Consider the following 16,225-nt stretch of genomic DNA (forward strand, 5'->3'; position numbering starts at 1 on the left):
ACGAAGTTGTGTGCAATATGGCGTGAAATATCGACACGCATGAGTGGAATCATGCGCAGTAAGTCGGCTATGGACGATCGTGACCTCTGATCTGGCCCGGAAGCAATCCCTCGCCGTACTAGGGCGCTTTAGAGGCCAGTAGCAGTATCTTATCAGGCATTAGCTGTTTAATAGACCAGTAGATTCTCGGTCACATCTCTTTTCTGCTCGAGGAGACATAGTATTTCTTCAACATCAAAACACACATTGATATTTTGACAGCTACATCAAACGAAACATTAATCCCTGGACTATTGTGACTCGTGCCTTTACTGAGGCACAGAGAGCTTCATTTAAACAAGATAGAGATGCGAACCTTTGTACACTGTACTAAACTTATTTGATGTTTGCCAAATACAGCATTAGGTTTTCCATTTGTCAGCTGCATGCTGTATTCCTTCGACATCAATAGATACTGACCATTTATTACATCAAGAGGCACGAAGTACAACGAGACACTCAACGGGGGGGGGGATGCTCTAACCAGTCACACTAAGGCACAAAGAACTTCATGTAAACGGGATAGTGATCCGACACGCTGTTCCAAACTGCGAACGCTTTCATACGAACCTTTGTCCTGGCGGCCGGCACAGCACTGTTTTGCTCTTGGGCGTCTTCAAACAGGTACTTTTTCGTCCGAGTTTCTTGTTTAATTGGAATATTTAAAAGTTCCGGGTTGTAGACCTTACATCCGGTGATGCCCGGCTTCTCTTGTTTTAACGGCCACACGTAGTCCAACATCGTGAAATGGTCCAATTTCGTAAAGTCCCAATCATGATATGCAATATGAGTACATCTTAGACAGAGAGTAGCATAAAGAGAAAATCTCTATGTAACTTCGCCATGATCTTACGTTGCTTTGCGTTGTGTGAACTGATAGTTGAAATCGCCGAGCATAAAGGCGCTATTCTTCTTGCCATCAGCAACTTTATTCTCGATTTCTGTGCGGTATTTCTCTCCGACTTTGGAAGACCGTTTCGCGTCTGTGCCCATGACGTGAACGCTTATGAGAGTCATGAAGTATTGATTCTACGATGACAGTGGAGGGGTTATTTTATAAATTTGCATTAGGTGTTATCTGGGATAATGGTAATCTCAGCACTTAATCCAAGACATTTGGTTAATAGTAGTAGTTTTGGGCGCTTCAGCCCTATTTATTTTATTAGGTATAGACTTTATAGCATTAATAATTTTAATCGTTTATGTGGGAGCAATGGCGATATTATTTTTGTTTGTAATCATGCTGCTAAAATGAAGTATTTCACGCGTTATGCTATAGTACGTATAGCGAGAGCCTTACGGTTTTCTTTAAGTAAAAATCGCACATGAAGGCGGAACGAGATGTCGGTCGGAGGCCCTTGACGTGCGCCACGCTAATGTCTTTGCAATTGTCCGCGCGAATTTTATCGTTGACGGCGAATCCAAGTTCGGTTGTCTTCGTCGACCAGTACCACCTTTTATTCATTATCACGTCTTTCGTACACTTGGCATTTGCTCCCGCGTCTTTGGCGTTCTCTTTTATTCTTCTGAACTGCTTCAATTCTTGCACGGCGACGATCTGAAAAACATCGAGTATTTTCGTGAATTTATCTGCTTTCGTTATCTCTTTTCTGCTCGAGAAATCTTTCGCATCTTTGTCGTTCTTTGGATTGATTGTCGGGTCGAATGACGCCATATTCCACGTGGCAACTTGGTACTCAGTTGCATCTTTCGTGTATGTAAACGTCACCGGTAGGTGGTCGCTTAGGTCTCGACTTCGATCTAAATTGGGCTTGTACAATCGGCGCTCGCTCGGATGGCAAGCAACCATTTCGCTATAGAGATACTTCAAGCGATCATATTGATTATTAATTGGATAATTGTGTAACACCGGAGGACACGATCCCTTCTCATTTGAAATTCTTGAAGATTGCAATGGGATATTTATACCACCAGGCGGATTCTCGTCACCGATATCTCCGTTTAGAATTGTGCCGATTTTTGTGGCGGCGTTGGCCGTGCGCTCCGGATAATAGGTGAACATTAGGCGAATGTTTTTGCTGATTGCAAATCGATCGAAGTGCGATTCTTTCAGACTCGACGGCTCAGCGTCTTCAACGTAGACCGTTTCGCGATACGTCGTCGGTCCCGAATCAGGAAAGTGCATGTCCTTCCTATAGTTAGTAGTAATATACAGTATTAGTAACTCGATCGGTCTATATACATGCGTAGTATGAGTCTACGAAATGCGTTACTTACAGGATTTCCATTGTTTTTTCCGTATCTTCAAACACATCTTTTAATGGTTTTAACGAACCAGCTCCTGTGTTAAAGTCTCCAGCAATTATGACGCTTCTATGGCCTACATCTTTTTTCGTCATTTTGGCGATTTTGTCCTGAATTTCTTGCAGCTCTCCGTGTCTTTCAGAAGCGTCTGAGTTGGTGAGATGAACGGTAAAAATGGTGAACGTCTTTTTTTCGCTCTGCACGAAAAAAACATGTTTAGGTTATTTCTAACAAAAAAAGTCAAGTCTCTTCCTTACTCGAAAGACACATTTTGCACTTCTTTTTGTACGAATAGTCTCGCACAATCTAGGGTCGAGCGAAAATTTCTTCGTATTGTACACAAAAGCGAAAAAATCGATCGACACGACTTGCCGATCGCTCAGGGGTTTAAGAACGTATTTTTTAAAGTAAGCATTGTCGCCGAGGTTCTCTTCGGTTTCTTGCAAAGCTAATATGTCCGCCCTCTCGATAATGTTTCGAAGCGTTTCCGCTTGTTCACCGCCATACGCGCGCTCTAACTTCACCACTCCCTTCATATTAAACGATCCAACTGTCAAAAGAGATTATTACATCAATAAGAAAAAATATATAAGAACCTACTTATCGTTCCGCTCGGCATGTAGTCGTCGTGAAATTTGATGGTCGTTTCCTTCTCTGTGCCTAGTTCTCGGGCTTTCGCTAGAATAATTTTGACGCTTTCTTCAGTAAATCGGTTGCCGCAGACGTAGGCGTCACTGCAGTCGGGCTCGTTTGGTGTGGCATAAGTCGACGGCGTGTTACTCGGCTTGTTCATTTTTTTGCAGAACGTGCCCGAGCTCCTAAGCGACACGAGTCCCGTGACGCTGACGATTCGCATCGTCGCCGTTTGCGTGTACGTGAAAAAGGCCGAACCCGGTAGCACCGTCTCGCCTCCGCAGACGCTCAACTGTTTGCACTCCAGAGCGATAAGCTTGTCTTTTAGAACAAAGGAGCAGCCTGCAAGGGCAGATTTAATGTCATTCGTTTTGTAACCGCTCGATTTGTGAGCGAGCTGCGACGATAGATAGACGTTTCGACCGGTAACGAACTCCTCTCTTATTCCGTATCGATGATCTGTCGAGCCGGTTCCCGTAAACCAGGACACGAAGGGATAAGTGTGCGGTGGCTTAGCGGGTGCCTTTGGAAGTTGTATGAGATCATAATCCCCCGCCTTTTTGAAGTTTTGGGCGGTAAAGTAAATTATGTCACCCACAAACTTGAAATACATGATCATTCGGTCGTCTTTAGGTCGACAGTCACTTGCCGTCAGTACGACGCGCGATGAGAGGAGAACACCCTCGCATACGCGCTGAGGCTCTATCGTAGTCGAGCCCTTCGGCGACTTCGTTTCCACCTGGTGAACGATGATCCCAAACGCCTGATAGGCAACGTCTTTGGTCGCATCAAAGAACATTGTCGTCACTTCAGCGGGAATTGGAGCGCCGAACGATCGACGACTGATGCCGTGGCTATCGACCGGCGGCGAGACGGCGAGAAAAATGAGCAGCAGGACGGCGGCGGCGGCGAGAAGCATCTTCAGCGCGCGATCGAAGCTCGCAAAGCCGACTGGCGATAGAACGCCGATACTCTCAGCTTTTACGTGTACGCCCTTTTTTCTTTGAAGAGCAAACAGACGTTTAGATTATTAGCACAAAGTGGAAAACGATTAGAGTTTAAGAGGCGGCGAGGGGAGGGATTTCCCGCCTGTTCTCGTGAAGTTCATAACGCACGGCGAGATTTAGAACCACAGTACATTCGTCCGTCTGATACTTCACAAACCTATGGATTGGAGAAAGTTATCAGGTGCCTACAGGGCCCATGCAGCTTCTGTACTCAAAGATGACCTTGACAAAGCTAATGAGCTACATGTTTTGGTGCCCAAGGCTTACCCACTAAAGCAACAGAAGCTTTCTTACACGAAGCGCAGGAGGAGTAAGTCATTTCGCCTTATAGTGCACGGCATGTAGGCTAGTACATGCTTTCACCGTCAACACTCTTACTACAGAAGGTAGAACACGATGTCCACGTGTACTACAGCAGTAGGACTTCGCTTTTAGCTCACCACAACAAAACTGTTAGTTGGGAAGTACGCAAAACGGCCAACTATTTAACTGTTTACCAGCTGTCTAGACGTTTGACGTGCGATTCCCATCGCTATGCAACGACACCCGCTGTGATTTCCAATATGTCTTCTTCTAATTTGCTAGTTCGAACCGGTCTAAAAACGGTCGCCCACAAGGCAAATTGACACCGCCGTTAAAATCGTTTCCAAAAACGGCTTCTATAAACATTTTTTGGTGCGCGAGGAGGTCTCAAAATTGGAACCAGGTGGCTCTTTCCAAAGCATTCCGCGGCAATTCAAAGTCAATTTGAAAATTACCGTGTGGTTAAAAATCAGATCCACCCCTCCCTAAACCACATCGACACAAGCAACGCACTTTGTCCTATTATAAGACGCAGCTGATGCGCCACATCTTTTCAGAGCGCGCCCGCGACGTAAACATGACACCTATGATCACCGCTCTCGTTCTCGCGCTCATGTCGACCGCCGGCTCGGCCTACTTCCTCGGCGATCCCGGCGTTTTCAATCAGATGGTCAACAAGTACGGCAACGGCATGGGCACAATGAACGAAACCGCTATCAGCATCTACATGATGGGCAACGATCTCGTTGGCAAGGTGACGCCGCCGAACGTCTTTCGCGTGCTCGACTTTCTCAAACTCATGCTACCGTCCGTCGCCGCGACGCTCGGCATCGACGAGGCGAATCTCGACAATCCGTTCAATTTTCCCGTCGACAATTTCACGCTCAACATGGCCGAAAACTATTGGTGCATCGGCACGCAGGAGCTACCCTCGATGCCACTTATATCCGATTTCATGACGTTGTCTGACGTCACGGTGCTCGTTTGTTTGCAGCTCAGTCCCGACGCGACGTCGCTGTCCGATCGGATACAAGTGACTGAGTTCGCGATAGCCGGCGTCTGGCAAATGGGAAGCATCGGTCTCGAATTCAAATTCAGTAAAGTCGGCTCGACGTACTATTTTCGCGGCGCGCCCACAACCGGTCTACCGGTCGGCACGTTTATCGAGTATCTAGGTGCTCAACTACTTCCGGACGAATTCGCTACGCCTCTCCGGAATTCCGGACTCGATAAGTTTAGCATAGAGAAAGCGCGTTTCATTGGCGTCTACGATAGCGACGGTTTCGCTATCGGACTCTCCGGCAATCCGACTATACAGGGATGGGGCAGCTTTCGATGTCATCTCATTATAACGCGCTACATCCAGAGGGAAAGGGCAAGAAAGGGCTTTGCGGTGACGATCGCCGTTAACTTTCCCGATTTCTCGCTCGCAAATCTCGTTCAAAAATTATCCGGCTACGACATCAGCGACGTTCCCTTCCTGGGAACGCTCACTATACCGGAAACGGGCGTCATTATCTCGACACGAGACTTGATACCGAACTTTCTACCCGAAGTCCTGGACGGGATCCTGGCCCAAGCGAGGCCAATCTACAAGGGACTCACGTTTGTATGTGCACTGCCTATTATACCCAATCAAGAACCCGTTATATTCGTTATTCACATCGGCTCCGGCGGACTCAAACTGACCATCGCGGATCCCGGTCGAGCGCTTACCCTGGGTAACATTCTCAGCGCTATCATTCCGGATTTCTCGGTCAACGAACTCACCGACGTTCCGCCTGGAATATCGGACCTTCTTCAAACTCTACTTAACATTCAACTGTTCGGCTTTTCGATATCGACGAAGCCCAAGTGCATAGCCGTCGAATTCAAAATTAATCAAGCGGTCGAAGTCGTACCGGGATTCGCGCGTATTATCGATCCGTCGCTCTACATCAACGCGACGTTCTCCAAACCGCGTACTATAGTGATCAAGGCGGGCGGATTTTGGGAATTCGGCTCGGCTGCGTTTCCAATAGCAATCGAACCGGCTCCTTTACCCCCCAGACTGCCCGGGCAAAATAACGTTCTGCGCAAAGCGAAAGGCTTTATCCTAACCGGACAAGGAGACGAAATAAGTGTTCAAAGCGTCATTAAAAAATTCGACGCCGATTTTCTACCAGAAGAACTTCAGTCCGTACTCGAAGCGGCAGCGATGTTGGACATCGCTATAGTAAGTCCAACATTTAGGATTCCAATAGGCACGGGCGCAACAGGCTTCCAATGCCAATTTTCCGGTAAACCGAGAATCAACGGCTGGTCGGAAATGACTCTCAACGCCGTCGTAAGCAGGACGACGGGAAAGGCGGCTCTCGCTGTCGGCTTCGAGTTCGCCAATACGGGAATCGCCGATCTTATACAGAAATTAACTGGCGTCAACGTCAAAGCGCTGAGTCTTCTCGATCGATCGATGAAAGTTGCTTTTATGATATCGTCGCGTACGATGGACAACGTCGTGCTCGAAGGCGAAGCCCTAAGCAAAATTCCTCTCCGACGCGGTCTTTCGATCGTCGCCGTTTTTACGTTTCCTAGCGACTGTTTAGGAGACTCGTTCTGCGAGTTCGCCAAAGGAGCGCTCGGCAGCAGCGCGAGTTTGCAAATCGCTGCGACTATTACGTCCCTACGTCAGTTCAGCTTCTCGGCCGGCGTAAACAACATCCAATTGGGCTCCGGTCTCATTCTCAGCGAAGCGGCACTCGAGTTTGCCATAGGCGTGGAAACCTACGTTGGTATACGCGCAACGCTAGCGCTCAGCAACCCGCCGCTCTCGTTCACCGGATGGGTTCGAGCGGGCATTCAGGGCCTCGAACTCGGCATGACGATGAACGGCATATGGAAACGAGCCTTCGGCATCGATTTTCTCGCTTTCGGCAACGGCATCATATCGATCACACTCAAGCCTGGAATCCCGGTGCCCGGCATCGAATTGGGCGGCGAAGTGCGCGTGGGAAAACTAGACAGCGGACGCGAAATCATCGCAAAGGTCTATCTCGGAATCGATCCCACAATGCCTCGTCGTAATTATTTCTACGGATCGATCACAAAACTGACGATCGCTTCCGTACTCGAAGCGTTTGACATCGATTTGACTCTACCGCAGTGTCTAGCTAACAGCGGTCTTCCCAATGGACTTGAAGTCTCGTTTGCCTTAGAAGCGCGAGAGCTCGTTCCTTCAGGCATCGTCATACCGCAAGGATTCGTTCTAAATGGCACGATCGACATACTCGGCTGGCGACTAAAGGCCTATATCAACGTAGGCCTTCCTCGTGGCATCAAAGTCGACATTCGCATGGATCCTCTTAATATAGGAAATGGCGTTTTGAAACTGTACAAATCGAGAACCGAATCGTGGGCCGGTCCACTTCTCGTCGCCGACGTCACCGCTTCGCCGCCGAAAGTCAACGTCACGGCGGCGGGTTACGTGAGTTTGTTCTTCGGATTAGTCGAAGCGGAGATATTTCTCCAAATAACGAACACGTATTTCATCTTCTATGTACGAAGGAGATTCTTTCTCTTCGACGCCCTGTTGAGGATCTACGCCCCGTACGGATCCCTACAGGAGGCGTCGTTTCAAGTCTACGGACTCCTATCGACCGAATGGTTGGCTGAACTCGAGAGAAAAGTCTGCGATGCAATAGACGGCGCAGCGAAGTCGGCGACGGACGCAATAGATCGGGAGCAGAGAAAAGTCGACCAGGTCAATTCGAAATTCTCCGCGGCTGTGTCGGATCTTCAAGGAAAACAACGCAACGTCAACAATCTCTGTCGACTTCGATCTTGCTCCAAACGTAAGATAAGATAACGAGCGATTGTCATGACGACTAATTAATAATTTTCGAATATCATTTTTTCTTAGTTTGCATGGGATGTCCGTCGTGGAATTCGTGCTGTAAGCGTTGGTGGGGAAAATGCATCGGCTGTCCCGGGTGGAACAGTTGCTGCTGGCGCGCTCCCGACGTCGTGTGCGAGGCGTACAACGTCGGTTGCAAGGCACTGCGCGGCGTTGCCTACGCCGCCCTATGGCTCGCGGAGAAAGTCGTCGATAACAGTCGATGGACACTCGATGTGGCCAAGGGAGTATTGGAAGGGGTCAAGCAGACTGTGCGCGCTGGCGCCGAAGCGGCGAAGTTCGTCGTTCGGCTCGGTCTCGGCGGGATCATAAACATTAAGAAGATCGAATTCGACGTCAAAATTGGACTCGTCGAATCTGGACACTTTTCCGGAACGATCGTCGTTTCGTTCCTGCGAAAAACTGACGTCACGATGAGTTTTACCCTTCGATTCAAAAGCGTACAAAGTATGGCTTCGGATTTGGCCGACGCGATTTTTCCCGGCATTACGGGACGACGTAAGCGAGAGGTCGAAGAGACTCTTCGTCGGCACATGCCCGATTACAGTCGTCGACACTATATGCCCGAAATGTACGTCTATAAACCGGGCTCGGCAACCGAATACCGTCCCAAACGTGAATATCCGGAACCGATCTACGAAAAAACTGTATTCGTTGTGAGAAAGCGAGCGTTGACTGACGAGCTGAAAGCTGAGAAGAAGACCGTTGAATCGAATCTGGTTGAAATGCATAACCGTGTTCGGCAGTTTGCTCGTCCGTCCGGCAGTGCAACGGTAGCTCCGGGAAGTTCGAATCAAGCAAAACTTCTACGTCTCGATCAATTGAAGCAGACACTCGGTAATTCAATCAAGTAATTAATAAAAAAATATTTTTGAGTTGTAATCGTTTCTTTCTGCTGTATAGACACTCCTGCGGAGAAATGCGATCATTTCGCTGCGATCAAAGAATTCATCCTTGAAGTACCTCTCGCTATGGAGGCTGTCTACGGAGAGTGGAAAAAGACCATTGGCAATTACACTAACGAAGTCAAAGCTCTTAGTGAGGGCTATGCGAACGTAAGTAGGCAAGAAGCCGAAGCAGCAGCAACGGTTGCAAAGGCAAAGCAAGAATTCCGCGATTTCGAAGCAGCAGAACGAAATCAATCAGATCTCGTTGAAGAGGCAAAAAATTTGCCCAACGTGACAGCTTCGCCAGCTTTTCTTACGGCGGCAGACACGGTAACGTTTAGCAATAACATGACGGAAGAACTCATTAACAAGGATTTGGTCGTCGAAGTGGGCAATGGTAGAAAACATAGGCAATAGTGTACAAACTCACTCGTTTCATTTCTAAGGCTATTCGGAGTGGAATCGAACGTTCAAGGACGAAGTGGTCTCAGAGAACATTCAAACAATTAAGGCCATTGTACAGGCATATGGCGACGACGTGACAAAGGAGACGGGCTTGACGCTCGCTGATTATCTCAACGAAGTCTTTAAGGCTCTTAAAGCTCCGTACGAAACTATTTCGCCTGGCGATCCTCACTTCGATTCGGCTGTCAATCTACTTGAAAGCTTGGGGGTGATCAAACAGGTAAATTTTTATCCGCGTTTAGTTTGTCACTATCTCTAAGGAGTTTTCTCGTTTGATCAGAATTTGGACACTCTTATTCACGAGACGATTTTTAAAGCGAAAGAAATATCGGACACCCTACTCGCTGAACTGAAGGAAATTGCGCAGATTAAAATCTTCTGCACGGGAAGTCCAAGCGCAAGTGCGAAGACCTCTGGCTAAAGCTAATTAGTTGTCTCTCCGTCTTCTCTGTGTCTCACTTCCTCAAGTAAAAATCTGCAAGTTTTTTTCTAATGTGCTCTCTTGTCTTGTTGAGTAAATGTTCTTATGGTTTGTAGCAAGCAAAGCATGACGTCACCTAAAGCAAGCCCTTTCTTACTGCAATAGATTAAGCAGTGCATTTGGTCGCTTTGCAAAGACCGTCTGCATGGTTGAAAATCTTAGTCAAATGATAGACGAACGGTTTTACATGAGGTTAAATTTGCTTCGGGTGATACGAAATATCTGCAGTAGTGATCAGTGGCAAAACCGTCTTCTCTTTCCGAAAGCACATTAGGTATGAACGCGTCGCTAAGAACTAGACAGCTGTACATTGGATCCAATAATTTACCTGCTAGTTAGAACTAGATTACCTCACAATCCATTGACCTAAAATATGCATCTATTCAAAATTACCTGAGTAATCCATTGATATGGTCTAACCGGGGGTGGCGGCTGTCAGCTAAGCACGTTCAGGGACAAAGGAGCTACAAACCTACTAAACCTCTAACCGCCCTACCTACTGACAGCCGCCCTATACCCTAATGCAAAGGGAAAAGACCCGTGCACACTAACATAGTCGGCCTGTGATGCAAACAGAGTACGAATCATCTCTACGTAACGAATGCGTGTCGTCCCCGCTACCCTCCCTGAAACACACACAAAGGAAGCCTCATACACTGCCATGACACCAGCTATCACTCCTGAACCCCAACTGGCCCTCGATTACTAGTGTTTAGATTCGTTTGGAAATCGTTCTATGCTCAGGAGCGTGAGCAGTGGCACGCCAGGCAATCTGCGACGTGTGTGTAGCAGAGAGAGCCCTGCCCCCTGAGTGCATGCCTACTCCACGGGGGCCCCAAAGGGAACCTTGGAACAATTCATTGATCTTCGTCTACCACTGGAAGACTGCGTCGGAAAATCCGACATTTTTCCAGCGAGAGGCTTCGGCGATGCCGTGCCGTTCGGAGGTTTGGTGAAAAGTAGAGACGCTTGACTTCGAAGCGAGCTTCTTTGTCACTGTGAGAACAGGTGAATTCGTTTAGGAAACGTACATATATAGATATAGACATACTAGCTGAGGCGCGGTGAACGCGAGCAATTACTCTAGAGCACGGAAGCGAACGAGGATGAGAAAGGGGGCCCAGCGGTAAAAAGAGAACGCTAATGCCGACGAATTGTACTAAATGGAGACACAAATGGCATGCGAGGACACGCGAGTGCGTGCGACTCTAGATTGCTTACCAGCGAGTGGATTGCGGTCTGCAGATAGAAGAAGAGTCTTCTCCGGGAGATCGCGTATGTGTCACGTGGGACCACTGCTCCGGGAAACTGGTCCTTTTTGATCGCTGTCGCGAAGACATTGATCTGAACTCCGCTTCATAAGCGTCTTTTCAATTGGCGTCGGCCTTAGTGTCGTCAGTCTCATGACGCCGCACTGGTACGTTTACCGTCGTCGCGGATGGCTCACACGGTCTTTGGACGTGGTGTTACGACGGCATATGTCACAAAATCAAAGACAGTGACCTTCCCCTTAATTAAAGGTAGGTGCGGAAAAATCAAGTTCATTTAATTCCTTTCTCTCGTGCAGGTTGCTTTTATGCCACGCGTTTCTTTGCCGTTGCATCCGTCGCTCTGTCGCTGGTCGTCTTTTTTCTGCTCTCTGTGAAAATGCCAACCCGACGTGACAATGCTCAAGAAGTGTTAGAATCGTGCTGGCACTCGCCTTTATACAGCTATTTTCTACGCAATCGCATTGACTATCTTCGCGGTTGCAAAGGAAACGCACGACCAACCCGTGAACTCGACATACGGCTACTCCTTCTACGACGGCTGGGCTGCCGTTGTTTACTTCGTAATCATGGCTGTTTCTTTTTACGTCACGCACCGCTCAGACTACGAGAGGCTAGCCTGATGAGACGGATAGCTGTTTCTTTGCTTATGCTTATTAAAGTCCACGGTTGAGTATACGTGTCTATACTTGTAGACCCCCAATAAACCAGAGCCGCGAATCAATGCAGAACGATCCCTTTGGTGTTAACACGCTCTCTTTAATAATTGGTGTTATATCCCAGCATTCATCTTTCTGCGACTCGGAAAGGTGAACTTTCGGCTGAATTCTTTGGATGGAGTGCGTACGATAGAGGAGAGCGTTGCTCAACGCACACTCGCTCGCACTCCGTTCTCAAACGCCGTGCAAGTCGAGTATAAAAACGTTGACCACGCCTACACATTCATTTCTCGTTTCTTTTGTTTTCGTATCCTTTTTGTTGCAAAGAAGTCCGCTCGCTTCCCATGCAGATCCGGAGGGTCTTCCTTTTTGCAAGAACCTAACGATCGAGGTACTAATGCATAACGCTGCAACTTTCCTGTCGTCTTATTCCTCGTCGCGGTGCATATAGTCTATTTGGGAGAAGAAAACGTTTCACGTCTACTTGCTGGCTTTGCTTCCATACTTGCTTCCATACTGAGAGCTCACTTGTCCGGGAGATTAGAAATGTGTCACGTGGAACTACGAGAAAGGAGCCCTTGGCCGGTCAAAGAAGCGCACAAGACGACGTTTTGGGTAATAGGGCGTGAAATATCGACACGCAGCAGTGGAATCATTCGCGGTAAGTCGGCTATAGACGATCGTGACCTCTAACCTGGCCCGGAAACAATCCCTCGCCGTACTAGGACGCTTTAGAGGCAAGTAGCAGTATCTTATCGAGCAGTGGGTGTTCATTAGATTAGTAAATTCTTGGTCACATCTCTTTTCTGCTTGAGGAGACATGATAGTAGTATTTCTTCAACATCAAAACACATTGATATTTTGACAGCTACATTACATCAAACGTGAAACAAAACAATGAATTCTTGGACAATAATGACTCGTGCCTTTACTAAGGTACAAAGAACTTCATGTAAACGGGAAAGTGATCCGACACGCTGTTCCAAACTGCAAACGCCTTCATGCGAACCTTCGTTTTGACGGTCGGCACGACACTGTTTTTCTCCAGGGCGTCTTCAAACAGGTAATTTTCACTCCGAACGTCCCTGGGAGTACATAGAAGTTCCGGGTTGTAGATCTTACATCCGGTGATGCCCGGTCCCTCTTTTTCGTTTACCGGCCACACGTAGTCCAACACTGTGAACTCGTCCAATTTCGTAAAAAACCAGTTACTGTTTGCGTTATGTTTACATCTTAGACGGAGAGTAGAGTTTTATTTAAATAATTTTGCCATGATCTTACTTTTCTTTGAGTGTGGTAAACTCATAGTTGAAATCGCCGACCATATAGGCGCTACGCCTCTTGTCATCTGCAACGTAGTTGTTGACTGTTTTGCGGTATGCCTCTCCGGCCTTGGCATTTGCGTCGGCGCCCTTGACGTGAACGCTTATGAGAGTCATCAAGTATTCATTCTACGATGAAGTATTTCACCCGTTATGATATAGTACGTATATACATATATATATATATATATATATATATATATATAGCGAGAGCCTTACGGATCCCTTGTCGTTCTTCAAGTAAAATTCGCACTTGAAGGCGGAGCGAGCTTCATCTCGGAAGCTCCTCATGCTAATGTCTTCGCAATTGTTCGCGAGAATTTTATCGTCGACAGCGAATCCAAGTTCGGGAGTATTCGCCGACCAGTACCACCTTTTATTCATTATCAGTGTTTTTGTACGCTTGGCGTTGGAATCCACGTCTTCGGCGTTCTCTTTTCTACTAACCGGTTTCAATTCTTGCACGGCGACGATATTAAATTCATTAAGTAGTGTCGTGAAATGATTCGCTCTCTTTATCTCTTTTCTTTTCGAGAAATCTCTCACATCTTCGTCGCTCATTGGATCGATAGTCGGATCGAAGGTTATCAAATTCCATGTGGCGACTTTGTACTCAGTACCACTCATCGTGTGTGTAAACATCACCGGCAAGTGGTCGCTTAGGTCTCGAGTTCGATCTAAATTGGGCCTGTACCGTCGGTACGAATGCGGATGGCAGGCAACCATTTCTTCATAGAAATATTTTTGGCGATCGAACTGATTTTCAATTGGATAACTGTGATACGCCGGGGGACACGATGATGGCTTCGTTGAAACTCTTGGAAGTTTCAATGGGATTGTTATTTCTTTATCCCTAGGCGGAGCCTCTTTGCCTTTAAGCCCGTTTAGATTTGTGCCCGCTGTTGCGGCGGCGCTAGCCGTTAGCTCCGGATAATAGGTGAACATTAGGCGAGTGGTTTTGCTTATGGCAAATCGATCGAAGTGTGATTCTTTTTTTGTTTCGCGATATGTCGTTGGTCCCGGATCAGGAAAGTGCATGCTCTTCCTATATATAGTAACTCGATCGGTCTATACATGCATAATGTGTCTTATAATTGCGTTACTTACAGGATTTCCATTGTCTTTTCCGTATCGTGAAACGCATTTTCTGCGTCTGGCTTTAACGTACCAGCTCCTGTGTTAAAGTCTCCAGCAATTATAACGCCCGACACCTTCGTTGCGGCGATATTGTCCTCAATTTCTTCCAGTTCTTCGTATCGATCAGAGGCGCGCTCGTTGGTGAGATGAACGTTAACAATTGTGAACTTTTTTCTAGGGTTGTCTTCGTTTTTGTTCTGCAAAAAATAAAGATCTTTAGAATATTTCGAACGCAAAATCGTCTCTGTCGTCATCCCTTTCTATATATAGACTTACCTGGAAGGAGCATTTCACACTTCTTATTGGACGAATCGTCTCGCACGAATCGACGATCGAAAATTGCTCCGAATTATACACAAAAGCGAATTGATCGATCGCCTCGACTTTTCGATTGGGCATTTTTTCAATAATATCTTTAAAGGCTCTATTCTGGTGAAGATTCGATCCGGTCTCTTGCAGAGCTAATATGTCCGCCCTCTCAATGATGTTGCCCATCGTTTCCTTTTGTTGAGCAGAATACGCGCGCGTTAACTTCATCACTCCCTTCATATTAAACGACCCAACTGTCCAAAGATATTATTACACCAAATAACGTTCAAAGAAAAAAGAACCTACTTTTTGTTTCGCTCGGCATAAACTCGTGAAATTTGAAGGTATTGTCTAGTTTTCGGGCTTCTGCTAGAATAGTTTTGACGCTTTCTTCGGTAAATCGTCTACCGCAGACGTAGGGTTCGCTGCAGTCGGGTTTGTCTGGTGTGTCCTTAGTCAACGGATAGTCGCCCGGCTTGTTCATTTCCCAGCAGAACTTGCCCGAGTTCCTGAGCGACACGAGTCCGGTGATGCTGACGATACGAATACTCGCCGTTTTCGTGAACGTGAAGAAGGCCGAACCCGGTAGCACCGTCGTGCCGTCGCAGACGTTCGTTTTTTTGCAAAGCAGAGCGATAAGCTTGTCTTTTAGAGTAAAGTAACAGTCTCGAAGAGCACCTTTAATGCCTGAGATGTAATCGTTCGTGTCGTGAGCGAGCCATGACGATAGATAGACTTTTCGTTCGCGTACGAACTCCTCTCTCACTCCGTATTGATGATTATTCGAGTTGGTTCCCGTAAACCAGGACACGAAAGGATAACTATGCGGTGGCTTAGTCGGTGCCTTTGGAAGATGTATGAGATCATAGTCCCCCGCCTGGTGGAAAGCCTTTTCGTCAAAGAAAATCTTTTCATTCATAAACCTGAAATACATTAACGTTGTGTCGAAATCGTCAGGTCGACAGTCATTTGTCGTCAGTACGACTCGCGATGAGAGGAGAACACCCTCGCATACAATCTTAGGCTCTATCTTTGGCTTCTTCGGCGCCTTCGATGTTGCTTTCTTCTTGTGAAGAATGAGTCCAAACGCTTGATAGGCAACGTCTTTGTTCGCATCAAGAACCTTACTAGTCACTTCTGTGGGAACTGACAAGACGAACGATCTACGACTGATGTTGTGGCATTCGACCGGCGGCGAGACGGCGAAAAATACGAGCAGCAGGACGGCGGCGAAAAGCATCTTCAGCGGGCGAAGCTCGCAAAGCCGACTGGCGATGGAACGCCGATACTTCCAGCTTTTACGCCCCTTCTTCTTTGAAGAGAAAACAGACGTTTAGATCATTAGCAAAGTGGCAAACGATTAGAGTGAAAGAGGCGGAGAGGGGAGGGCCGGATTTCCAGCCTGTTCTCGTGGAGTCCGTAACGCACGGCGAGATTTAAAACCAGAGTGCATTCGTCCGTCTGATAATTCACAAAGCTAAGGATTGAGCAAATTGGAGAAAGTTTTTAGGTTACCCTTAGACATGTACTCAAAGCGAGTGGCAAACGATTAGAGTGA

At 47.2% G+C, this 16,225-nt stretch overlaps 3 protein-coding genes and 2 long non-coding RNA genes across 5 annotated transcripts; 2 read left to right on the plus strand and 3 right to left on the minus strand.

Annotated features, from left to right (window-relative positions):
* Nucleotides 1–531: 531 nt before the first annotated feature.
* On the minus strand, nucleotides 532–3,865 carry LOC136193934 (uncharacterized). The gene is made up of 6 exons (XM_065982942.1): nucleotides 2,905–3,865; nucleotides 2,562–2,854; nucleotides 2,278–2,501; nucleotides 1,340–2,192; nucleotides 893–1,068; nucleotides 532–835 (listed from the first exon to the last, which is right to left on the minus strand). Exons 1-6 carry the CDS (start codon nucleotides 3,854–3,856, stop codon nucleotides 532–534), a joined length of 2,802 nt encoding a protein of 933 aa, XP_065839014.1. The 5' UTR covers nucleotides 3,857–3,865.
* Nucleotides 3,866–4,789: 924 nt separating this feature from the next.
* Nucleotides 4,790–10,055, plus strand: LOC136193540 (uncharacterized). Its single transcript, XM_065982453.1, has 5 exons — nucleotides 4,790–8,077; nucleotides 8,146–8,976; nucleotides 9,043–9,423; nucleotides 9,473–9,711; nucleotides 9,772–10,055. Exons 1-5 carry the CDS (start codon nucleotides 4,825–4,827, stop codon nucleotides 9,910–9,912), a joined length of 4,845 nt encoding a protein of 1,614 aa, XP_065838525.1. The 5' UTR covers nucleotides 4,790–4,824; the 3' UTR covers nucleotides 9,913–10,055.
* On the minus strand, nucleotides 8,979–11,222 carry LOC136193541 (uncharacterized). The gene is made up of 3 exons (XR_010671374.1): nucleotides 11,194–11,222; nucleotides 11,024–11,131; nucleotides 8,979–10,968 (listed from the first exon to the last, which is right to left on the minus strand). It is a non-coding gene; the product is annotated as an uncharacterized lncRNA (long non-coding RNA).
* A 1,243-nt stretch (nucleotides 11,223–12,465) lies between these two features.
* On the plus strand, nucleotides 12,466–13,201 carry LOC136193498 (uncharacterized). Its single transcript, XR_010671352.1, has 3 exons — nucleotides 12,466–12,560; nucleotides 12,768–12,962; nucleotides 13,015–13,201. It is a non-coding gene; the product is annotated as an uncharacterized lncRNA (long non-coding RNA).
* LOC136193497 (uncharacterized) lies at nucleotides 12,727–16,110 on the minus strand. The gene is made up of 6 exons (XM_065982405.1): nucleotides 14,974–16,110; nucleotides 14,635–14,921; nucleotides 14,329–14,555; nucleotides 13,441–14,266; nucleotides 13,181–13,350; nucleotides 12,727–13,131 (listed from the first exon to the last, which is right to left on the minus strand). The coding sequence occupies exons 1-6, from the start codon at nucleotides 15,905–15,907 to the stop codon at nucleotides 12,831–12,833; spliced, it is 2,745 nt and encodes a 914-aa protein (XP_065838477.1). The 5' UTR covers nucleotides 15,908–16,110; the 3' UTR covers nucleotides 12,727–12,830.
* Between the last annotated feature and the right edge of the window lie 115 nt (nucleotides 16,111–16,225).

Source organism: Oscarella lobularis, chromosome 12, assembly GCF_947507565.1.
Source record: "Oscarella lobularis chromosome 12, ooOscLobu1.1, whole genome shotgun sequence".
NCBI classification, from domain to species: domain Eukaryota; kingdom Metazoa; phylum Porifera; class Homoscleromorpha; order Homosclerophorida; family Oscarellidae; genus Oscarella; species Oscarella lobularis.